We start from the raw sequence: 26,330 nt of genomic DNA on the forward strand, positions 1-26,330 counted from the left end.
AGGAACAAAGAGGTTATATTTTACAAAAAAGTGACATGAAATGAGAAATTCTGGTAGTGATGCATTTGTTACGTCTGACTCTGATGAAAACTGAGAAAAAGTCCTGAAGAAGTCTGGACAGAGTTTTCCTCCCGGCTTTGTTTGGTACAGGTGGACTTGCAGTGACCCTGCAGACTCTGAGGTCACACATCATCACAGTCCAGGATCTTTAACAGCCAATCAGAGGAGGAGTAACTTCACTCAGTGATTCCAGCTCCCTGCTTCACACGGCGCAGACGGCTGAGCGTCGACCACCCGCTTCATAAGAAGAGCTCCAACCAAACTCTCATTGAGCACTCGCAACACTATGTCTGACTCTTAACCCCCACTAAACTCTCACCAAACTTTCTCCATATTCTCACAAAACTTTTTCCAAACTCTCTCTAAACTCTCACCAAGTTCTAAAAAAACTCTCGCCAAACTTTCTCCAAAATCTCTCAAAACTCTTTCTAGGATCTCATTAAACTTTCTCCAAACTCTCACTTAACTTTCTCCAAACTTTTCCCAAACTCTTACTAACCTCTTTTTAATTCTCACCAAACTTTCTCCAAACTATCAATAAGATAAAAAAAAATAAAAACCTCTTACCAAACTTTCTCCAATTTCCTATAAAACTCTTTTCAATCTTTCACCAAACTTTCTTCAAACTCTTATCAAACTCTTTTTAATTCTCACCAAATTTTCTCCAAACTCTCACCAAACTTTCTTAAAAATCTCTCCAAACTATTTTGAAACTCTTTTTTATTTCTTAACCAACTTGTTCCAAACTCTTACCAAATCCTAGAAAACTCTCACCAAACTTTCTCTAAACTCTCACTCAACTTTTTTCAAACTCTTTTTAATTCTCACGAAACTTTCTCCAATCCCTCATTAAACTCTTTCCAAACTCTCACTGAACTTTCTCCAAACTCTCTCTAAACTCTTTCAAGGTCTAAAAAAAACTCTCGCCAAACTTTTTCCAAAATCTCTCAAAACTCTTTCTAGGATCTCATTAAACTTTCTCCAAACTCTCACTTAACTTTCTCCAAACTTTCTCCAAAATCTCATTAAACTTCTCAAAACTCTTTCCAAACTCTTACTAACCTCTTTTTAATCCTCACCAAACTTTCTCCAAACTATCAATAAGATAAAAAAAAACCTGTTACCAAACTTTCTCCAATTTCTTATAAAACTCTTTTCAATCTTTCACCAAACTTTCTTCAAACTCTTATCAAACTCTTTTTAATTCTCACCAAACTTTCTTAAAAATCTCTCCAAACTCCATTTAAACTCTTTTTATTTCTTAACCAACTTGTTCCAAACTCTCACCAAGATCTAAAAAAAAAAACTCTCACCAAACTTTTTTCAAACTCTTTTCAAACTCTTTTTAATTCTCACAAAACTTTCTCCAATCCCTTATTAAACTCTTTCCAAACTGTCACTTAACTTTCTCCAAAATCTCTCAAAACCCTTATCAAACTCTTATAAATTCTCACTAAACTTTCTCCAAACTCTTATTAAACTCTTTCTAGGATCTCATTAAACTTTCTCCAAACTGTCACCAATCTTTCACCAACCTTTCTCCAAACTCTCACTGAACTTCTCAAAACTTTTTCCAAACTCTTACTAACTTCTTTTTAATTCTCACCAAACTTTCTCAAAACTATCAATAAGATAAAAAAAAAAACCTCTTACCAAATTTCCTCCAATTTCTTATTAAACTCTTTTCAATCTTTCACCAAACTTTCTACAAACTCTAATGAAACTCTTTTCAATATCTCGCTAAACTTTTTCTAAACACTGACTTAAATTTCTTCAAAATCTCTCCAAACTCTTTTTAAACTCTTTTTTATTTCTTAACCAACTTGTTCCAAACTCTTACCAAATTCTAGAAAATTCTCACCAAACTTTCTCTAAACTCTCACTCAACTTTTTTCAAACTCTTTTTAATTCTCACGAAACTTTCTCCAATCCCTCATTAAACTCTTTCCAAACTCTCGCTGAACTTTCTCCAAACTCTCTCTAAACTCTTTCAAGGTCTAAAAAAAACTCTCGCCAAACTTTTTCCGAAATCTCTCAAAACTCTTTCTAGGATCTCATTAAACTTTCTCCTAACTCTTACTAATCTTTCACCAACCTTTCTCCAAACTCTCACTTAACTTTCTCCAAACTTTCTCCAAACTCTCACAAAACTTCTCAAAACTCTTTCCAAACTCTTACTAACCTCTTTTTAATCATCACCAAACTTTCTCCAAACTATCAATAAGATAAAAAAAAAAACCTCTTACCAAACTTTCTCCAATTTCTTATAAAACTCTTTTCAATCTTTCACAAACTTTCTTCAAACTCTTATCAAACTCTTTTTAATTCTCACCAAACTTTCTTAAAAATCTCTCCAAACTCCATTTAAACTCTTTTTATTTCTTAACCAACTTGTTCCAAACTCTCACCAAGATCTAAAAAAAAAAACTCTCACCAAACTTTTTTCAAACTCTTTTCAAACTCTTTTTAATTCTCACGAAACTTTCTCCAATCCCTTATTAAACTCTTTCCAAACTGTCACTTAACTTTCTCCAAAATCTCTCAAAACCCTTATCAAACTCTTATAAATTCTCACTAAACTTTCTCCAAACTCTTATTAAACTCTTTCTAGGATCTCATTAAACTTTCTCCAAACTCTCACCAATCTTTCACCAACCTTTCTCCAAACTCTCACTGAACTTCTCAAAACTTTTTCCAAACTCTTACTAACTTCTTTTTAATTCTCACCAAACTTTCTCCAAACCATCAATAAGATTAAAAAAAAAAACCTCTTACCAAATTTCCTCCAATTTCTTATAAAACTCTTTTCAATCTTTCACCAAACTTTCTACAAACTCTTATCAAACTCTTTTCAATATCTCGCTAAACTTTTTCTAAACTCTGACTTAACTTTCTTCAAAATCTCTCCAAACTCTTTTAAAATTCTTTTTATTTCTTAACCAACTTGTTCCAAACTCTCACCAAGATAAAAAAAATACTCTCACTCAACTCTCTTGAAACTCTTTCCAAACTCTTTTTAATTCTCACGAAACTTTCTCCAATCCCTTATTAAACTCTTTCCAAGATCTCACTTAACTTTTTCCAATCTTTAACCAAACTTTCTCCAAACTCTCGCTTAACTTTCTCCAGATTCTTTTCAAACTTTCACTGAATCTTCTCTGATCACTCACCAATCTTTCACCAAACTTTCTCAAAACTCTTTTCAAACTCTTACTAAACTCTTTTTTAATTCTCACCAAAGATTTAAGATCGCACCCAATCTTAAAAAAACTCTCACCGAACTTTCTCCAATTTCTTTCCAAGATCTCACTAAACTTTCTCCAAACTCTCATAGAGCGCTCGCAACTCCATCTCTGACTCTTGCCAAACTCACACTAAACTCTCACCAAACTTTTTCCAACCTCGTATCAAAGTTTCTCCAAACTCTCACCAAATTTTTCCAAACTCTTACCAAACTTTTTCCATATTCTTACAAAACTTTTGTAAACTCTTTCCAAACTCTCACTTAACTTTCTCTAAACTCTCACCATGGTCTAAAAACACTCTCACCAAACTTTTTCCAACCTCGTATCGAAGTTTCTCCGAGCTCTCTCCAAATATTTTCTGAACTCTCACCAAACTTTTTCCAATTCTCACAAAACTTTTGCAAACTCACACCAGACTCTCTTTGAACTCTCACCGAAATTTCTCCAAGCTTTTTCCAAACTCTCTCCAAACTCTCCATGAGCTTCCTCCAAATTTTCACCAAACTCTTACCAAACACTCTCCGAGCTGTAACAGAACTTTCTGTTGTTTCCGTCGAGCTTTGGCCGAACTCTCTGTGATCCAGAGGTTTTGAAAACGCAGGTTGACTCTGAAGATTCAGCGTTTTCCTCTTTTTATGATTAAAATTTGTAAAATCAGGATCCACTCACTCTGAGCGTCACCTTCTTAAAAAGCAGCTCTATGTGTGTGTGTGTGTGTGTGTGTGTGTCTGGTTGTTTTGCAGAGAGAGCATCAACATGTCCGACAGCTGTGAGACAGATCTGCAGCTGTGTGTGTGTGAGTGTGTGTGTGTGAGTGTGTGTGAGTGTGTGTGAGTGTGTGTCAGGGTCGTCCGTTGGCAGGAAGCAGTAGGCAGCGAGTGATGTGGTCAGACCCTCTGTCACCAGAGAGCGAGGTCCTCTGTGTGTGTGCGTGTGTGTGTGTGTGTGTGTGTGTGTGTGTGTGTGTCTCCTTCCTGTTGCCTGTTTTCTCTTCCTGATCATCGTTCCTCATTAGACGAGTAAAAACACAAACAGGCTCACGCTGATGATTGTCGATGTGGCAGTGATGACATCATCAGCTCAGATTCACTCTGAGCGTTTTTTTCACGTCACGGAGGAGGAGCGTGCAGAGACGCTCGCTGCGTCTGAGACGTCTGAGGCGACTTTCTTATCGGTGAAAACTTTCTGCAAAGTCCGAGCAGATCAAAAATAAAAAAATATGTTCCTGCACAAGAGACTTTTTGCAATCCTTTCACTGAAACGCACGAAGCGTCGGCCTCCTCTGAGCGTCTGAGCGTCTGAGCGTCTCTGTGAGGTGGGCCTCAGGACGAAGACTCGGGGGAGGAAAGTGATGGAAAATGTGGAGCGATGGAGGTCAGCGTGGAAAATCATTTCTGTAAATAAAGCTGAGAAATCAAAGGGAAGGAGGAGAGAAGGAGGGAGTGAAGGAGGGAGGGAAGGAGGGAGGGAGGAGGCGAGTGAGTAGGAGGTAAATGAAGGAAGTCTGCGACAATTAGACGGGAATTTCCAGCGTCAAGGAGCGAGCGAGATTTACTTACAGTGAGGAAAAAGAGAGGGAGAGAGATGTTTGAATCATGCTCAGATTAAAGTGATAGAGCTGCTGTTTACACGCTGAGGTCAAAGGTCACAGAGACACGGAGAGAGGGGATACATGACAGAGGAAAAAAACAGAGAGGGAACAAACAGCGCTGATGCATGTTTTTTTTTTTTTCTTGATTTTGTGAATGCAGGAGTTTATTTATTGATTTATTTTTGAAAACAAAAATAAATCAATAAATAAAAAATAAATAAAAAATTAACGGATAAACAAACAGATAGATAAAATTTTCTAAGAACTAGTAAAAAATAAATCAATGAAAAACTATATAATTGAATGAAAACATTAAAAATAATAATAATTTAATAGATAAATAAAAAACTAAAATATCCATCCATCCATTTTCTATACTGCTTATCCTGTTTAGGGTCGTGGGTGGCTGGAGCCTATCCCAGCAATCATTGGGCGAGAGGCAGGGTGCACCCTGGACTGGTCGCCAGTCAATCACAGGGCTTAAAAAAAAACAACAAAAAAAAAAACAATGATAAACAAATAAATAAATAATTCAAAGATTAAGAAAATAAACAAAAACATAAATGCATAAATAAAAGTTGAAAAAAAAAATAAACAAATAAATAAATAGATAAATTACTAAAGTAAATAGATAGACAAAAGGATAGATGGATAGATAAATAAATACAAACAAATAAAAAATAACAATACAAAAATTGACAAATAAATAAGTAAATAAAAAAAAATAAAGGAAAAAATTAAGGATAGGCACAACCATGAATAAATAACTACATAATAAATAAATAAATAAATAAATAAATAAATAAATAAATAAATAAAAAACTAATTAAATAAATTAAAAATTAATACAATATAAGAAGATATATGAATTCATAAATTATTCAACAAATAGATGAATATATAAAAATAAATAAATAAATAAATAAATAGATAAATTAAAATGATAGATAAAGAAATACAAGAAAACACAGATAGATAAAAAAAATACAAACATAAATTTAAAAAATATATACTTATATGGACATATTAAATAAATAAATAAGTAATTAAAAATTAATTAATAGATAAATAAATGAATAAGTAAATAGATCGATTAAAACTGCATGACATACAAAAATGTCATCCACATGTCTGGTGTCTCTGGCCTCTGCTATCAGTTCACACATGGTGCATTTTTTGACAGGGAGCAGAATTTGACAGAACACCGGTCTGAGCCTGGACTCTTTGGTTGGAGAGATTTTAATATGAAATCTTAAGAAAGTTTTTCCCGATTTTATTATTTTCTAACCCATTAAATTAAGACTTAAAGATAGACTGGAGGAACAAAATGAGCGATTTGTGACTCTGATTGTCCTGAAATCTCCTCAGGAGCAAGAACGGAGGAAGTGATTCAGAAATCTGCACGAAAGCGTCTTTCATTTAAAATCAAAAAGATAAAAACAAAAATAAAAACCCCGGAAAAAAAAGAGAGAAAGTAGAAGGAGAGAAACAGAGAGAGAAAGAGCTGCTGGAGACAGAGACAGAGGAAAGCTGTCAGGGCAGATCAGTGCTGCCCCCTACAGGCCGAGTCTGTGCGTGTCTGAGTGTGTGTGTGTGTGTGGGGGGGGTTGTTCCTGAGGAAGAGAGGGACATCCTGTGACAGTGACTCAACCCCCCTTCCCCCAACACACACACACACACACACACACACACACACACACACACAAAGAAGGCAAATGTTGTTTACCCGTTTCAAGCTGCTAAAAGACATTTCCAACACACACACACACACCCTCACACACTCATTGAAGAAAACTTTATTTTGAAGCTTTCTGTGTGTGTGTGTGTGTGTGTGTGTGTGTGTGTGTGTGTGTGTTGCCTCAGGTGAAAGCTCCTGCTGTTCAGTCTCCATGAAGAAAGGGGGCGGGGCCAGATGAGGAGGAGGGGGAGTGGTGAGGACCAGGGGGCGTGGCCTACTCAGACTTAGTCCGCGAGCTTGTTGTGAAGTGAAGCATTTGAACTCAGGATACCAAGCAGATCACACACACACACACACACGCTCCGTGACACACACGCGCACACGGACACCGGTGTGGAGTATCAGCGCGCGGAGGAACGGACGCACGCGGGGGGAGAGTGCACCTGTCCGGGACGCACAGTGACGCTTCTGGACGGAGGATCTGACCGGACGGCCCTATGTGTGGATGGGACCAAAGTTACACGGTGAGTACGGAGCAGACACCGACCCTCCACCTGTTTTTAACCGAAGAAGAAGAAAGCAACACCTGGAGGACTCTGGCTGCTCTGGAACCAAATTTACGCACAATATGCGTCTTTTTTTTTTACGCTTTTCCTCAATTTAATTTCTCTTGTGCGCGATGATTTAACTCGGAATTAATTCTTTGAATATACTTCCAGACATTTTCTTCCTCTTGTGTCCAAATAATCATCATTTCTGCTTTTTTGAGGCTGTTTGAATCCGTTTTTACGCTTTTTACGCGTCAGAAAAACTCAGATTTTCTTCCAAAAGCAGAAAAAGAAGTTTCGCAAACATGTTTTTAAATTTGATAAATCATTTTAATTCTTATTTCTAAGCTCCTGCATTTTCTCCTGATGCCTTTCTCAGATCTACCTCACATTAGAGGTGTTTTTCTTTTCTCTATTTTAGACGCTTTAAAATATTTTGTTAGTTTTTATTTTTTTATGAAACTTTAAGTAGTTTAGATTTGATTTGTGAGGATTTATTAAGGATTTAAAAAGTGGGAACATTTCAGAAATGTGCTCCTCTTCCTCTGGTTTGCGCACAGCTCTCAAAGTTTCATCCTGGAAGCGCAGATGAGCGTAAAATCCCGCAGACTGCGCCGCTGCAGCTCAGCTCAGACTTTGGTGATTTCAGTTGTTCTAAAAGTGACAGAGCTGGAGCTTTTTGTTTTTTTTGTTTCACTATTAGTTTCAAAGCTGCAGCTGTTATGCAAAAAGATCTGCTGAAATATTGGGAAACATTTTCTACAGAGTCAGTTCTTTAAAAAGAGAAAGAGGAGTGTGGAGGAGAAGGAGTTTGATGTCTGCAGGGAAAAGCAAAAAAGAAAAATTATGCAGAAAATTTTGAAGATTTTTAACTTTTTTTTTCTGCAGAAAGTTTTTATTTTCTTTCTTTTCAAAAAGTTTTAAAAATATTTTAATAATTTAAAAAGCAAAATCAAGAAACTAAAGAGCAGAATCTTTTTTGTCTGATTTTGCAAGAGCTCAAAATTTAATGAATTAATCCTAAAAAAAAAAAAAAGAAGAAGAAGAAGAAGGAAAAGTTAGAAGAAAGATTTTGTGTTTTTGATTCCTGGACAGATAGAGTAAATAAATGAGCTTTTATTTTTGTAAATGTTTTATAAAAAGCGACTTTACTTCATGCTTTTTCTTTTATTTTGGAGGAAACTCGTGAGTCGAGCTCTGACTTTGAGGAGGATCATTTTCTTTCTGCGGTTTTTAAAAGAATTCACAGAGATCTGCTGCGTGGGACGAGCAGTTTGTCCCTCTGTGGATATCTGCTCCCTGTGTGTGTGTGTGTGTGAGAGTGTGTGTGTCTGCAGAGTGTGTGTGTGTGACTTGGGTGGGATCGTGTTTGAAGTTTTGTTTGTGCTGCTGCTGCTGCTGTTGTTGCTGTGGCCCCCCAAATGGAAAAGTTTTGGCGCTCCCTTCCTCATCTCAGCCCCCTCCTTCATTACCAACACACACACACACACACACACTCACACACACACACACACAGAGTGCAGACACACACACACACTCAAACAGACATAAATCCATACACACACACATGCTGGGAGTGGGGATGATTTGCCGGTTCCGCTGCAGAGTCGCTCTGCTTCCAATTTTAGCTTCATTCAGACACAGACAGCGTTTCCTTCCTTCCTCTGTCTCCAGGAAGAGACGGGAGGACGGGGGAGACAGGGGGAGACAGGGGAGACAGGGGGAGGACAGGGGGAGACAGGGGGAGGACGGGGGAGACAGGGGGAGACAGGGGGAGACAGGGGGAGACGTTGGATCTTAATCTGTGTGAATCCAGCTCATTGTTAAAACCTTTCACTGACAGGAAACAAAAACAGTCAGATGACACTTTCCTTTGGCGTAAAAAGCACAAAAACATGAAAATGACTCTTTAAAAAACTGGAAACAAAGTTTTAATTTGAGGAAATCTGCAGAAAAACAAACTCTGACCTCAGTTTGTCCACATTTTGACCCTTTTTTTAGATTTAACAATCAACAATCAAAGTGAAAACTGCAGAAAAACAGACACAGACTAACTTCTCCGTATCTTCTTCTTCTTGTTTTTCATTCTCCTTTAAAAACCTGGATCTGACCTGAAAGGATGAAGAAGTAAAAAGAAACACCTGAAATGACAGAGACTGAGCTTTGGTCTCATGAATCCTCCTGAACTGATCACAGACGCTGTTTGAAGTGAGGGCTCAAACCGTCCAAAGAAACAAAAACTGATCAAAGTTTGTTTTTGAAGAATTCACTGATTTAATTCAGACGCGTCAAAATCTGAGTCTGAGAAATGAAATTTGATGAAATGTTCAATGATCGGATTTCCTCTGTGTGTGTGTGTGTGTGTGTGTGTGTGTGTGTGTGTGTGTGTGTGTGTGTGTGTGTGTGTGTGACAGCAGTGTTAGTCAGACCCCCCTTCCTCACTGAGTCAACCCTCACAATAATCCATCCTCTCCTCCTCCTCCTCTCACTCTTCATCTCCTCATCTCTCTGAGTGTGAGCGCTTCAGTCCCTCTCCTCTTTTCTCTTTTTCTCTATTTATTTATTTTTTTCTCTCTTTTTTAAAGTTTAACTTTTTGATTTCTTTGCTCTTTACCATCTTATTCTTTTCTTTTTTCTTTTCATTATTTTTCATTCTTTTTAATTTCCCTTCTTTCCTTGATTCTTTCTTTTTTCTCTTCTTTCGTCCTCTCTCTTTTTTTGTTTTCTTTCTTTGTTTTTTTATGTCTCTTTTCTTTTGTCTATTTTTTTTTCTTTTTCTCTTTTTTGTTTGTTTTATCATCTTTTTCTTTACTTTTTAAATCATTTTTTTCTTTGTTCTTTTTTCTTTTGTCTTTCTTTACTTCTTTTACTCTTTGTTTTTCTTTCTTTCTTTTTCTTCCAGTGTCTTCTTTCTTTCTTTCTTTCTTTCTTTCTTTCTTTCTTTCTTTCTTTCTTTCTTTCTTTCTTTCTTAATTTTTCTTTCTTTCCTCCTTTCTTTCTTTTTGTTTTTTCTTTCTTTTTCTTTCTTTCTTTTTCTTCAAGTGTCTTTGTTCTTTCTTTCTTTTTGTTTTTTTCTCTTTTTCTTACCTTTTCTCCTTTTTTTCCTTTTATCTTTCTTTCTTAATTTTCCCTCCTTTTTCTTTCTTTCTTTCTTTCTTTCTTTCTTTCTTTCTTTCTTTCTTTCTTTCTTTCTATTTTTCTTTCTTTCTTTCCTTTTATCACTTTTTTGTCTCATTCTTCATAATCTTGTCATTTTCCTTCTTTCCTTTTTTCCCTTATTTATTCATTGTCTCCTCTCTCTGTCACTTTCTCTCTTTTTTGCTTCCTCTCGATGTATCTAATTTTCTTCTCTTCTTTCTTTTTTTCCTTTTGTCACTTTTTCTTTCTTTTTCCTTCATACGCCCTCTATCTCCTTTCTTTTTCTTCTTTTCCTTCTTGTGTCCATCTTTCTTTCTCTTCATCTTCCAAACTTCTTCTTCTTTGTTTCTTTTGCTTCCTGTTACTTTCTCTCCTTTCTTTCCTTCCCTCCGTTTTCTCTTCTTCAAAAACTTCCTGTTGTTTTTATTTTGTTTCTTTAAAAGTTAAACTTTTGATGTTTGGACGTCCTGACGTTTGAGAAGTAATTAAATTAATCTTTTCTCTCCTCTCCGTCCCCTCCTCTCCAGGCGACCTCTCATAGCTCGGCCATGTTGACCAGTGAGGGGGCGCACGCCATGGAGCAGGACGACACGCGACAAGAAGTAAAGATGGCCTCCGCCGCCACCACAGCATCCGGCTCTGACGGAGGCGAGACGACGCAGGCCGACTCTGACGTGGACATGGAGCTGGACGTGGAGGAGGCGGACATGACGCGCTGGACGGAGGCGGAGTTTGAGGAAAAGTGCACGTACATCGTCAAAGATACGGCGTGGGAGGCGGGGCCAGACGGTGACGCGGTTACGACGAGTACGACGACCAGAGCTGAGGCGTCTCTGCCCAGGAACCTGGCCTTCAAACACCCGGCTGACAGCAAGGAGGTCAGTCACACACACACACACACACACACACACACACACACACACACACACACACACACACACACACACACACACTCTCAGACAAACTTTCTCTCACACTCAGAGAAAGCCGTCTGTTGGCGCTCACACACTCGTGAGTCAGACGTGGGTCATGTAATGAAGAGGGGGTCGTGTCTCGCCGTAAAACTACACACACACACACACACACACACACACACACACACACACACACACACACACACACACACACACACACACGCACACACACACACATTACAAAGACTGTGTGAGTGTGTGAATCGCCTGAGGCTAAATGTATGCTCTCATTCAGACATATGCATCCATTAAAGGGGAGTGTGTGAGTGTGTGAGTGTGTGAGTGTGTGAGTGTGTGAGTGTGTGAGTGTGTGTCTCAGATCTGAACAAGTTTATGTTCCTGTCATGAAAATATTAGACCTCAGAAAATAAAAAAAGACACTTAAGGAGAAAAACAGCGACAGAAAAACACCAAAAAAGGATGAAAACGATAAAAAATTTTGGTCAGAGTCAGAAAAAAAAAGGAAAACGACTAAAAATGAAAGATTTTATCTTTAAAAGAGATAAAGTGTTGATTTAAAGGGATAAAATATTAAATAAGAGGATTAAAGTTATTTAAAAAATCACTTTTTACCTTAAAGTCATTAAACAAGCTGCAGTACCAGCGTCACCTGGCAGGGGGCAGCGTTTCACACCTCAACACTTCAGATTTAGTCATTCTGCTGGATTAATCTGCTTTTAATGGGATTACAGTGTAAACTTTGACCCCTAAGAGGCTTCCTGCTCATAAAAACTCTACATTTCTCAGCTTTTATCTCCAAAAAATAAAAGTTTACTGAATTAAAACTCCAAAAGACGAATTAAAGCCCCTCAGCGAGAACTGAGAGCTGGTTCTCAGGTCGTCTTATCAGGTGTAGGTGTTTCCTCTGCAGCTCTTTCCCAACACGTCAAACAGAGATCCTGTGACTCCTGAGCAGAGAGGATGAGTTATTGATCGAAGCGCGAGCCGAGCCGATCAAAGCCGTCAAAGGTTGAAGCCGAGGTCAGAGAACAGAGGAGTTTGACCACGCGCTGCGGCGCAGACGCTGAGACATCTGCAGGATTCAGAGTCAAGAAAGATGATTTTAGACGCTGCAGGTTGAAGGGACGTGACACCTGTGTGTGGATTTAATCATTAACAGGAAGCTAAGAGAGGAGAGGAGCAGACGATCTGATTGGCTGAGAAAGAAGCAAAAGGATGAGGGTGTGAAGAAGAGTCAGGAGTAGATTAAAACAAAAAAGGGATATTTCCACCTCAGCAGAGGTTAAGGAGCCAGTTTGTGTCTGCGTTTAGGCTCTCAAGAAGAGGGCCCTTCTGTCTGTTTGGCCCCTAAAAAGGCACTTCAGTCTACTTTTGGCCCCCAAGAAGGAACTTTGGTCTACTTTTGGCCCACTAAAGGGCACTTCAGTCAATGTTTGGCCTCCGAGAGGATGCTCTTGTGTACCTTTGGCGCCAAAGAAGTTGCTTTTATCTACATTTTGCCCTCATGAGGGCACTTTAGAGTATACTTGGCCCCAAAGAGTCCACTGAAGTCTACATTTGGCCCACAAAAGTCCACTTTAGTCTACGTTTGGCCCAAAACAAGACACTTAGTCGATGTTTGGCCCCCCAAAAAGGAACTGTAGTCTATGTTTGGACTTGTAAAGGGCACTTTAGTCTACTTTTGGCCCGCAAGTGGGCGCTGTAGCCTATGTTTGGACCCTATAAAGGGCGCTTAAGTCTACAATTGGCCCCCACTAAGGCACTTTGGTCTTTTTTTCCCCCTAAGAAGGCACTTTAGTCTACCTTTGGCCCACAAAAGGGCACTACAGTCAATGTTTGGCCTCCGAAAGGATGCTCTTGTGTATGTTTGGCCCCAAAGAGTCCACTTTAGTCAACATTTGGCCCATAAGAGGGCACTGTAGTCTACGTTTGGCCCTCATGAGGGCACTTTAGTCTACTTTGGCCCGCAAGTGGGCGCTGTAGTCTATGTTTGGCCCCCGAAAGGCTGCTGTAGTCTACGTTTGGCCCCGAAGAGAGCACTTTTGTTTAAGTTTGGCCCAAAACAGGACCCTTTAGTCTATGTTTGGTCCCTAATAGGACACTAAATACCATTTTTTGCACTCAAGAGGGCGCTTTAGTCTACTTTTTGCCCCCAAAAGTCCACTTTGGTCTACTTTTGGCCTACAGGTGGACGCTGCAGTTGATGTTTGGCCCCTATAAATGGCGCTTAAGTCTAAATTCGGCCCAAAACAGGACACTTTAGTGAATGTTTTGCACCTAAGAGTCCACTTGAGTCTACACTTGGCTCCCAAGAGGGCGCTTTGGTCTATGTTTGGCCCCCAAGAGGGCACTTTTGCGTGTGTTCTCCAACCATTGGGCCATGATGGGGTTTGGCCACCCCCTGGTCCCCCTCCTATGCACACCACTGGTTCCTCCTCCTCCTCCTCTTTCATAGTTTTTCAGAGAAGATTGGTCTTTTTTGTTTCGGAGTGTCTGGATGTTTCCCCTCGGCGTGTGAAGTGGCAGCAGGTCGGGTTTGATGTGGTGAAGTCGAGGTGTGACAGCACAAAGAGAAATGAGAGAAGAGATCTGGCTGTGTTTCTTTTAACCACACACACACACACACACACACACACACACACACACACACACAAAGAGGAACGCGTGCAAACACACACATCAGCTGCAGCGGAGCGGGACTCTGAGCGTGCAGTGAGACTCATGAAGACTAAATTAACTTGTTCAGATGAAGGATGTTAAAAAAACAAACTTTAGACTTTATTAAAACTAACATTCAAACTTTAAAGGAAGTAAATTTTGTTTTCAGCTGATGAACGTTCATAAAACACACTTACACACATCACTCTAAAACCCTTAGCACGCTCAGTCTGCAGGCACATGTTTAAAATCCTCATCCTACATCACAGCTCATACTTTAAAGGAACAGTTCACTCTTTTTGAGGAGGGTTTGTGTGATTTTACACTTGTTGTTCTTGTATTGCATAATTTCACAATCCAGAGACTCGAAGGTAAATTAATCTAATAAAAAAAAACTGTTGGCAGAATAGAAACAACACTCCAGACAAATAAATTAACTGACTTTTCCTTTTAATATCCCTGAATCTTTTGTTTCATGCAAGAAAAATGCTCTTGCTCTTAAATTTACGACTTGTGAAATTGGCACCCTGCATAAAAATGCCAAAAAAACTCAACTTTTCAGGTCATTAAAAAATAATTTCTTTATGTTTCTGCATCCAGAAAGTTTATCCCATTTACCCTTTGTTTGGTTATTTCATCAGATTTTTTAAAAAGTAATTTTTCAGTGTCAGATAAACTTTTTATTTTATGTACCCTGCAAAAAATGAACATCTTCATGTTGTGTTTTGAGCAAAATTTGTCTCAGTCTGAGCCACATTCTTGAAAAAATGACTTAATTCAAGATATTAAAAGAAAATAACGTCAAGAAATTAAACTTTTATATTTTTCTAAACTCAAAGGTAGATGTTTTCTTCTTCTTCTTCTTCTTAAATCTTTTAATGAAACTTAAAAATGTGGTTTTACCTCATTTTTTGCAGTGCAGGGTGAGTTTTTTTTTGTCCAAATTGATGTTTTAAAGATGCAAAGCAGATAAAAACTCAAACATTATTTAGTAAATGACATAAATTTAAGTGAAAGTGAGAATAAAAGGCTTTGAGGATTTCTAAAATAGGTTCAGGGGTTTCATTTTTTGCAGTGACATCTTAAAACAAGCGCCGCAATAAAAGAAAAAAATGTAACTTGTATTAAATTAAAAATACAAGAAACTAAAAAAAAGCGCATTTTTACAAACTTTTATGGCAGGTTTTTGACTCTTTTTAAATAATTCAGGTGTCTTTTTGTCACCGCTCATGTTTTTACAGTGTAGTGAGAGTTAAAGAGGCTGAAGTTGCAGCTTGAAGCTTTAATTTGAGACGTTTGAGCTGAAAATGTTTTAGTCCGTCTGAAAAACTTCTTCTTTCTGCTCCTGAACGTCACTTCAAAGCTTCTTCTGTCTTTGTCCTGACCCCCGTCTGTGTGTGTGTGTGTGTGTGTGTGTGTGTGTGTGTGTGTGTGTGTGTGTCGTGGTGCAGGTGGTCGGCGTTTGCAGCAAGGAGTACATCCCCAAAGGAACCCGCTTCGGCCCCCTGGTGGGCGAGATCTACACGGCCGACAGCGTCCCCAAAGACGCCAACCGCAAGTACTTCTGGAGGGTAAGTCTACACAAACACACACACGTACACACACGGAAGCACACACACACTTCCTGCGAAGCCGGAGGGTCCCCTTCCTGTGACGTCACACACGTTTTAAGTCAGTCAGTGGAACAGGAAACCAGGCTGGATGTTTTTTTACGCCACCGTGTGTGAGAAAGCGAGACGGGGATGTGATGTCATCCTCGCACAAATAACATGTGGCTCCGCGGTTCCTGTAACACACACACACACACACACACACACACACACACACACACACACACACACACACAGAGGCAGAGAAAGAGAGCGTTCTGCAGAACACACTCCATCACTACCCGTAACTGACAGTGAGAGTACACACACTCACACACACTCACACACACCTTCACAAACCACCTACCTGACCAAAGCCTCCACCAGGAGTTCGTGTGTGTGTGAGTGTGTGAGTGTGTGTGTGAGTGAAAACTCAACCACAGGAGACTGTCAAGTCAGAAAGGTGCTTCACTCAGGCTTATCTCACTTTCTCACACACACACACTCATGCACACACACTCACACACACACACACACGTGCAGCAGACAGACGATAGATAGAGAAACGAGTCGTCCCTCCTTTTTTCTCTCTGGTATAAAAGAGGATCTCCTCCTCTTCCTCCTCTTCGTCTTCGTCTGTCGCTCCGCCGGAGGTGCAGATGAAGGGATGAAGTGATGAAGGGATGAGAAAATTTATTTCAGTTTCTGTTGCTCTAAAGTTCGATCTCTCCGTCCGTTTCTTTCGCTTTGAATCCGGTAAGTTCCTTTTTTTCAGCGACTTTGTTAAAATCTTTTTCAGTAAAGTTTAAATGAAAAATATTAAAGCTCCTCTGAGGATTTTTTTAATCTAGTTATGATATGGACTAAAATTCACTGAAATGTTTCTTTAAGGCTGAAAAATCATGATTCACCATCAGAATTATTTTTTTAACCACTTTTGCGAACTTTTTTTTAACGTCTTCAAACTCCAGCAAGGGGGTTAGGTGTCAGACCTGTTCGGCAGCAACTTTAAATAAATGATTCCCCTGACGGTTAAAGAGGAGCAGGATGAGAGGTTTACGTCCAGGAACATGAATCTGTAAAAAACTGCAGGAGGCACCAAATCTTTACAAGCCAGAAGTTCTTCACAGGAGCTTTAAGGTCAAGGAAAAATGAGGATTGTATTTTAATTTTTTTTTTTCTATCATTAAGTCTTCATGATGGACTTAAATGTTGTCGAGACTAAATTCAGATTTTTTTAATGGTTAATGAAAAAAAAAAAGAAATATTATCAAAAACAGAAAAAATTAGCCTTTAAGCTAACTCATATATGGATGAACTGTTCCTTTAAATTTCTTCAATTTTTGAAAAAAAAAAAACACTTGTTATTTACCTCTCCATAAATTACAAGTGGTATAATTTTTTTTTGAAATTGAAGAAATTCAAAGGAGCAATACATCCATATACAAGTTAGCTTAAATGCTATTTTTTCTGGGTTTTTTTTTCTGTTTTTGATGTTTTTTTTGCATTTGCATTTGCCATTAAAAAATCCGATTTTAGTCTTGATAATGTTTAAAACTTTTACCTGTTTTGGTTTAAAGCTCCTGTAAGAAACTTTTTGCTCATGTGGATTTTGGTGCCCCCCTGTGGACAAAAATATACCCTCATATCGCTTTGCAGATTTCAGAAACAAACATAAATAAACTCGTCCTGCGTCTTTTTGATGGTAAATAACAAGTGTTTTTTTTTTGTTTTTTTTTTAATTGAAGAAATTTAAAGGAACAGTACATCCATATACAAGTTAGCTTGAAGGCTAATTTTTTTCTATTTTTTTATTTTGTTATTATTATTTTTTTTGCATTTACTATTTAAAAAAAAAAAAGATTTTAGTTTTGATATCATATGAAACTTCTTCCTGTTTTGGTTTAAAGCTCCTATAAGACATTGTGCTCATGTGGATTTTGGCGCCCCCTTGTGGACAAAAATAAACCCTCATATCACTTTGCAGATTCCAGAAACCAACATAAATAAACTTGTCCTACGTTCTTTTGACGGACAAATGCTTCACTTCATAACGATCGTTGTGGAGCGACTTAAAGAATTAGTTTCTGACGTTAAATTTCGTAGCTTCGTATTAAGCTAAATTCTCCGATCTTTGTTCCAGATCTACGTGGATGACGAGTTCCACCACTTCGTGGACGGCCTGGATGAGACGCGCTCTAACTGGATGCGGTACGTGAACCCAGCCCACTCGGCGGCGGAGCAGAACTTGGCGGCGTGTCAAAATGGCATGGAGATCTACTTCTACACGGTGAAGCCCGTCCCCGCCGGCGCCGAGCTGCTCGTCTGGTACTGCCACGACTTCGCACGACGACTGCACTACCCGCCGTCCGGAGAGCTGATGATGGAGAAACTCAGTAAGTGGCGTTAGATTGTAGGTTTGGCAACTTCGCCGTGTAAAAAAGTGTAAAAGTGTGTGTGTGTGTGTGTGTGTGAGAGAGTGTGTGTGTGTGTGTGTGTGTGTGTGTGCTGTCGCCGCTCTTAAACCCTGACAGAGGTTTTCAGCGTTGCCGTGTCTCCTTCCTCTCTGAACGTTAGCCTGTCATTATCTCCCTCACACAAAAACACACGAGGACAAGACCGACAAGCTTTCATCTCCGCAGTGCCATCACAGTGTGTGTGTGTGTGTGTGTGTGTGTGTGAGAGTGTGTGTGTGTGTCAGTGACAGTGTAATTACACAGACAGTGGGGGATATGGCCCCTAATGCCACAGTCTTACACTCTTAAAGAGACGCTTTTAACATGAAAGCCCACAAACACACACACACACAACCTCAATAAAAGGAGTGGAGACAGGAGTGTGTGTGTGTGTGTGTTTGCATGGCTTTAGTGTGTGTGTGTGATGTGACCTTTAATGAGGAAACTGAGTGTCCTCAGAGGGAGACTTCTTTAAACCTTTTCATAAAAACAGAATCTGAAAACAAGAGTGAGACTTGAGTTCAGATTCACTCACACACACACACACACACACACACACACACACACACACTCACACACACCTTTAACAGAGCGGATCAAAGGGAGCGTGAGCTGAGAGGGAAACAAAGAGGGGGGGCGCTGAGGGGTTTCCAGGTGTGTCTTGAGGCTAATAGCAGAGTGAAGGTGGCAGAGGAACCAGCAGACCCAGCCTGGGCGACTCCTCTGCCCAGGGAACAATGCGCATGACCTGGGGCACAGGTACAGGAACCCCCCCCTCCTCCTCCTCTCTAATGCTCCAGTGTGTGTGTGTGTGTGTGTGTGTGTGTGCATACAGTATCTGTGTTGTCTTTCATTAGCTTCCTCTGTCATTTAGCCCCACAGGCTCCTGTTGACCCGCCGTTGACTCAAACGCTGATATTTACCTGCAGCACAAACGCGTACCTGCAGGAGTTTAAAGATCCGAGTTAGAGCTGAGATCAAAGTCACATTTAGGTGAAAAAAAACACCTGAGTTAGCATTTTAAATCTCACTCAGTCCAAACCACAACACCTCTTACAACAACAAAAAAAAGAGCAAGGTGCAGTCTGGAAATGTGTCACTGGCTTCGTTTTGAATAAAATTCAGACTTGACGTAGGTGCACAAATGCAAACAGATCAGCGGTGATTAACAAGCTCGTTTTTTGAGTTACAGAAAAACCTCGCACCACTTTTATTCCTTAATGTGTTTGGTTTACACAAGCTAAGTTTGGAGTTGATCTGATAAAACATGTAGGACTAGTTCGTACAAATGCGTTCCCTATAAATCGTCAATATCTGACACTTAATTCAAATAGTCGAACTTCTTGTTCAGATTTCAGTTTGGTTGTACGAAGTCGTCTTTACTGGGAAAAATAAAGTCAGGATTTTTGGCTCATAAATCATAGATTTACTACTTTATTCTCCGAGGTTCAAAACTTCAGTCTTATAAATTTTCAATATTTTTTGTTGTAGATTTACTTCTTTATTCTTGTGAGTTAATGACTAATTTTTCATAAATTAATGTTTTTTAAATCAAATTCATGATAATTTTTGTTGCAGATTTACTTTGTTATTCTTGTAAGTTTATGACTTAATTTTTGTAAATTTCGTTTTTTTTCCCCCGTAGATTCACAATATTTTTTTTTGTAGATTAACTTCTTTATTCTTGTGTTCATGACTTAATTTTCGTATGTTCACATTTTTTTTTTCGTAAATTCACGAATATTTTTTGTTGTAGATTAACTTCCTTATTTTTGCAAGTTTATGACCTAATTTTTCGTAAATTAATTGTATTTTTTTTTTTCGGAAATGTACAATATTTTTTGTTGTAGATCTATTTCTTCATTCTTGTGAGTTTATAACTTAATTTTCATTAATTTATGATTTTTTTTTCCGAAATTCACGATATTTTTTGTTGTAGATTTACTCTTTTATTTTTGTGAGTTTATGACTTAAGTTTCGTAAATTTATCGTAATTTTTTTTCCTGAAATGTACAATATTTTTTGTTGTAGATTTTTTTTCTTCATTCTTGTGAGTTTATGACTTAATTTTCATTAATTTATGATTTTTTTTGTAAATTCACAATATTTTTTGTTGTAGATTTACTCTTTTATTTTTGTAAATCTATGACTTAATTCTTTTGATTTACCTTTTTTGTAGAGTTAATTCAATTTTGTAAATTTCATGACTTCATTTTTATAAAGTCAAGTCTTTATTCTCATAATTTTATGACTTCATCCTCATAAATTTACAACTTTTCTTTGTAGATTTACTGCAACTTTATTCTTGCAAATTCCATCGATCAAGCTTGTTAACCTCCCTTTTTTAACACGATCATTAACCTTTGTGGTATAATCTTGGCTTTAAAGTAAGTTTTAGGATCAAAGATGTCCAAGAAATGTTGCAGAGGTAGAGTAAAATCTCCAGAATGAAATAAAAAGTGCCTCCACTCAGCGTCTGAACTCAGTGAATGAACCTTGGTCTGCCGTGTCGTGCGTTTGTTCCCAGGATGAGTCAAACTTCTGACTGTTAGCGTGGAGATTTAGCTCAACAACCCCAGTCAGAAATAATCTCATGTGCTGAGTAAAACAGAGAAGAAACCACAACCTGAGAAACGTTAAACTGAAACCCGGAGATGAGGGCAAAAGGTAAAAGAAGAGGAAGGAAAACGCAGAGAAAAACGCCAGCGAGTGTTTTTATTTCCTCTGAATCCTGCAGCAGAAGTTTCTTCTTCTCTGGAGTAAATTTTTGTCGATCTGTGGAGTAGAAAAGCAGATCATCACGGAACCATCGCGTCGTCTCTCTCTTCTTCTTCTTTTTTAGCTCTTTCCAGCGCAGTCATAGCAAAACCAGACGTGTGAGTGTGTTGACATCTGTGTGTGTGACTGAGCGCGCACCGCAGTCTCACTCCTCCCGCACTTTCTCCTCTCATCTCGCTCTTTATTCGCCATCGCCACTTTGCATTCTTGGAGCGCTAGAAAGCACCTGTCCACCGTGTGTGTGTGTGTTTGAGGAAGACATGCCAACACGTTCACACTCGCTTGTGTGTGAGTGTGTGTAAGTGTGTGTCGCCCATTTGCTCTGATATATTCGCCACTTGAAAGGAGCAGAAAGAGTGAGGGAGGAGGAGGAGGAGGGAGAGGTAGAGGAGTGGCACCTCCTCCCCCCCTCTGTTGACTACTTGAACTTCCTGGCAGAAGGGCCGTGTTGACAGATTGATATCTCCAAGATGGCAGCCCTGTTTGTTTTCTGGAGGAGGTGGAGGAGGTGGAGGAGGAGGAGGAGGAAGCTGATAACCTAATGTTTACACTCTGCAGCTATACGACTGATGCAAGGGTCACCGGCTGTGTGAGGGAGGGAGGGGAGTTTCATAAGCGCTGGCACTCAGGATTAACTTTGACAACCACCATCGCTCTCACACACACTCTCACACTCTTCCCTCTGAGCGACCTCCTGGTAAAAAGTTGACTGGGCAGTAAACGAGCTTATAGATAATAGACAGCAGCTTTTTAAGGGCCGGCCTGCGCCGTTTAACAGCCGAGATGTCCCGCTAACTGACTACCCAAAGCTTTTAGCCAGTGTGCGCGCAAGCTCTCCGCCTAATCCACTCTTTCATCATGGCGAGGACACTGAAGGTGCGAGTGAACCAGGAGGAAGCTCTCTGATGTGACCTTTCACCTGGAAACAAAAGCAAAGGGCTGAGAGAAATCAGCAGTGATCAAAAGTGTGTGTTCTCCAGAAGTGGGAGAGTCAACAAATCAGACAGAGGCCTTTGTGTGCAGGCGGCTCGGTGTGTGCTGTCACACGGGGGGAGGGCAGGTGGAGGCCAGGGCAGGAAACCTTCCATCAGCCCTGCCACCAGTTTGATTTTATCTTGATTTCATAGGCACACACTGATATAAACACACACAATGCCCAAAGGCGGCTGTCACGCCTCACTTCCAGGCTCGCGCCCCCCTTCCTCGCCCCTCGTGCTCGTTCATCAAGTCTGTCACCTTAATTGATTCACTGAGTTACTTCTGGTGTTCCCTGACCCCCCACCCCACCCCCATGACACACTCACACACTGATGAGGAGGTTTATCTCTGCAGAGAGGGATCACATGTATCAGTATTCATCACCGATTAGGCATTGCCTTTTCCGTGTCTGCCCGGATGGTGACCCTGGCGAACGCCTGGATCAATCCTTGAAAAATCTTACTTTAAAACATGCAGAGCTGCAGTTTTTCTCTCTCCTTCACTGCCCAGCAATGTGCTTAAGGGGACAAAGGGGAAGAAGTTGTTGGGGAAGAAAGATTGGGTCATATATTGGGTCTAGCAGTAAGATTGCCAGAACCGGATGTTGAACTTTGGGCTGGTTTGAAGGCCTTCCCAACCACACAACAGTTTTTGTGTCCAAATTTTTTAAAGCTACTCAGGAGCCCTCTCTCTTGGTCATGTGAACTCCTACTGACCTCTCTCCTCTCTTTATGTGTTTACAGAGCAGTCTCTCCTGGAGGTGAAGCAGCAGCAGGTGACCAGCGAGGAGCGTTCAGCCTCCAGTCCGACCTCCGTCGCAGTCACACCCAACCCGCCCAAGAGGGAGCACAGTGTCCTCTCCATCCTGCGTGGCACCTCCTCTTCCCCGTCTTCAAAGAGGGAGCCCAGTCGACCTCTCCCAACACGCCCGAGGTGTGCCGACAGCCCAGAGCGCCCCCTGTACCCTCGTGCCCTCTACCCAGCACTCAGGCCTCACATCCCTGAGGACTTCCTGAGCCACAAGCCTGGACACATTGGCTACCCTGTGACTCATTCTCCTGGGAACCAGTCTTCAGCAACACCCAGTCCATCAGCAAGGAGCAGCCCAGAAAGCAGCCCTCATGGGAGCCCCTCAGGTCCAACCCCTGCTTCTTTCTACCCTCCCAGACTGGGGTCCTACCCTGGGTACTCTCCACCATCTGCCCCTCTCTCCTCATCCTTCTACCCTCCTGGAGCCCCCTACTCACGCCACCTCCTGCCCCATTATTACCCTCTGCCGGCAGGTGGTGTCCCTACTGGGATCTTCCCCAGGATGTACCCTCTGTACAGCAGCCTCCTGCCCCCTCATGTCCCCATCCTGCCTTCTGATGCAGCAGGGAGGCCCTTCCTGATCCCAGACCCAGTCCACCCCTCCCACAGAGACTTCCTCCTCCCAGGGCCCACCAGTGCCTTCTCAGCTGCCACGTCTCTGAAGGACAAAGCCGGGCCTCACCACCCGTACTCTGGGCACCCCCATCATCATGGGCCCTCCCATGCGCCCTCCAGCGGCTCTCCAACAGCTGGCACAGCACCACCCAACGAGCGGGTGCCCACCAAGCCTACCTCAGCCCTGCTGGGTGACACCGAGGATGAGGAGGCCATCAACCTGAGTAAGGTGAAGCGTGGGATCGGCTCCGCTGGATACAAGGCACTGCCGTACCCGTTGAAGAAGCAGAACGGCAAGATCAAGTATGAGTGCAACATATGCAGCAAGACCTTCGGACAGCTGTCGAACCTGAAGGTAAGGTCCCAGGAGAAATGTCGTAAAGGAAACACAGCGCTCAGATCAAAGCGTATCAAGATAATCCGGTCAGTGCCTTAACAGACATGCCTCTTTCCTCAGGTTCATCTTCGTGTGCACAGTGGAGAAAGACCTTTCAAGTGTCAGACCTGCAACAAAGGCTTCACCCAGCTGGCTCACCTGCAGAAGCACTTCCTGGTCCACACTGGGGAGAAGCCGCATGAGTGCCAGGTGAGAAACAGAGCTGAAGATGACTCACTACTTTCCTGGACTGGATGTGAGAGTCAGATTGTGGGTCTGTACAAGCTGTTGACTAATATCTTTCCCCTCTGCTCTCCCAGGTTTGTCACAAGCGCTTCAGCAGCACCAGCAACCTGAAAACTCACCTGCGCCTGCACTCAGGAGAGAAACCCTACCACTGCAAACTCTGCCCGGCGAAGTTCACCCAGTTCGTGCACCTGAAGCTGCACAAGCGCCTGCACTCTCGCGAGCGCCCTCACAAATGCCCCCACTGCCACCGCCACTACATCCACCTGTGCAGCCTGCGCCTCCACCTGAAGGGCTACTGCCTGGCGGCTACCTCCGGCCCTGCCAGCCCCGCCGTCTCCAGCCAGGCCGCTTTGGAGGAGGTGCAACGCGCCAACGAGGAGATTGAGCGCTTTGACGTCAGTGAGCACGCCGAGCGCCTGGAGCAGCTGCAGGGAGGAGCGGAAGTGGAGGCCATGTTGGAGAAGCAGGTTTTGGGGATGCTGTGGAGCGAGTCCGACCTGAAGTCCTCACGCTTCCGGTCCAGCCCACCTGAGCTCCGGTCCGGTTATGGAGTATACGAATCCCCTAAGGAGACGTCGGTCATCAAGATGCGGCGCAGTAGCCCTCTTCACCCACTTCCTGGCAACGTCACCATCAAGCAGGAGTCAGAGGATCACGCTTAATGACCTTTAACCCCAGAGACAAAGACAGCAACAGTTGTAAATATTCTTTCTCTACCTGGTCGTCATCAGGAGTGACATCATCCAGGTTTCCAACCTATCAGGGACTCACGTACTCAGGGCTCAAGAGACACTGTCCCATGACTACTTAGCAGCTTCAGCGTTTATTAAACTTAGAGACAATCATCTACCGGACTTACCTTTAATGTAATTAATATAATGCTATTATCGTTGTTGTTGTTGTTGAATAATTTGGTCTCTATTTTCAAACGCTTTTTGTTTTGGATCAATTAGTTGTTATATAACCTCCTTAATTTATTATCTTTGTATTTGTTGTCTCCAGAAGCAATAAGAGGAATAGATGGTTACACTGACGGCGTGAAATCGACGTTAAGACGTTTTTATTCTTGATTTTTCTCTCTGTGGCCACTTCTCTGCAGATGACACGCTCCTTTTGCTTGTATCCGTCCTGTGACCTCTGACCTTTAGGGCCAGGGGGCGTCCACTTTCAGGGTTTATGTATTTAAATTGAAAAAAAGTCAAAGCAGGTTGAAGAACTTGCCAAATATGGCACATAAATTTGATTTAGCTTTATCTCAACTCTGCTTCCCTTAACTGTGTGTGTGTCCTCGAATGCCTGTGTAATTTAAAGAAACAGAACGGGCATTTTTTTGTATATTTTTCACAACGGTTACCTCAGAGTGTGTGTGTGTGTGTGTGTGGCTGGATGGATGTGTGAGTGTTGAAAGGGACGTCAAGAAGTGGGAGCTTTCTATTTATTTGATTTTGCTACTTGAAGAAGACGAAGAAGAAACCAAACTGAACTGGAGTGCAGCTCTTCACGTGGTCCAAAAGGAGCGGCGCTGTGGCGCGGCGTGTTGCGGCGCGGCCCCGCTTGACATGTAGCACATAATGGACTCAGGAGGCCGGCGAGCCACCGCCTTAGTTCATCCTTTTATTTTTCTACAACACTGTCAGCACCCACCAGGGAAGTGAACACATTAAGGGATTCCCACTCCACGCTAGTTACCAAAGTTCACTCGGCTTTAATTTCTAACGCACACCAAAAAGAGGGAAGGAAAATCAAAAGAAGGGAAGAAGGACTTGAGGAATCAAAATGCTGACAAGGGAAGAAGAACTGTGTGTGTATACGATGAAGTGTTGGCTTTGTACATGTCTTTGTTTATATTTGTTTTTCGGTTGGGAAGCGATGGCCCCTTCTCCAACCCTCCCGTCCGCCGACTCGGCAATGAACTGGCTCAACCAAAGCACCTCGGCCTTCTTTGATGCACTGGCCCCCCCTCTTCCTACTTTATAACTTCAGTGCCGATGCTTGCACCATTAACACTGTGTACAGATAAACCAAACTGGTCATGATGGCATTAACTCAGCTTAATGTCGCTAAAGCAGCTGTGACTCTCTGCAGCAGTTGCACATCAACAACCTGAACTCTGGATCTCTCCGTTTCCTCCTCTGTCTCTTTCATGTTTGACCAAAGCGTCTCTTTCTCTCTGATCAGAGCTTTAACTCCACAGGAGAATCCCCCAAAGGACTGTCTCTGTTTACATTCTGGTTTACATACTTATTTATGTGCAAAATGTCAAAAAAGTGTAAATTATGATATAAATGTTCACTGCTCCAAATTAAACCCTCAGACTCTGTGAGTTTTATTCTGTTTGGTGGGCTAACCAAAGAAGAGCTAACAGTTTCTACAACACTGGAGAGACTATTGTGATACTCTCTATTTGACAAACACATAAAGGTATTAAATTTGTTGAATTGAGCAAAGGTAGCCAAAAAATTTTGACAGCTAAATAAAAAATAATCACTATTTTTTTTAAAGATGGTGGCAGGAAGCTAACAGCGAAGCAACAACTCAATATCTAAAGTATGCGCCCAAAACGTGAATATCCAAATAAGCTAAAAAGCACCAAACATTCCTGCTAGCCGGAGTTTGCTAAATTGCT

General features: G+C 41.1%; 1 protein-coding gene across 1 annotated transcript; it reads left to right on the plus strand.

Annotated features, from left to right (window-relative positions):
- Nucleotides 1-6,912: 6,912 nt before the first annotated feature.
- prdm1a (PR domain containing 1a, with ZNF domain) lies at nt 6,913-25,959 on the plus strand. The gene is made up of 7 exons (XM_074683596.1): nt 6,913-7,098; nt 10,788-11,138; nt 15,305-15,424; nt 17,586-17,838; nt 22,398-23,434; nt 23,537-23,665; nt 23,776-25,959. Exons 1-7 carry the CDS (start codon nt 7,072-7,074, stop codon nt 24,364-24,366), a joined length of 2,508 nt encoding a protein of 835 aa, XP_074539697.1. The 5' UTR covers nt 6,913-7,071; the 3' UTR covers nt 24,367-25,959.
- The last annotated feature ends 371 nt before the right edge of the window (nt 25,960-26,330 follow it).

Source organism: Halichoeres trimaculatus, unplaced genomic scaffold (genome assembly GCF_033239565.1).
Source record: "Halichoeres trimaculatus isolate MK-OKI-2021-1 unplaced genomic scaffold, fHalTri1.1 fHalTri1_scaffold_12, whole genome shotgun sequence".
Lineage (NCBI taxonomy): Eukaryota > Metazoa > Chordata > Actinopteri > Labriformes > Labridae > Halichoeres > Halichoeres trimaculatus.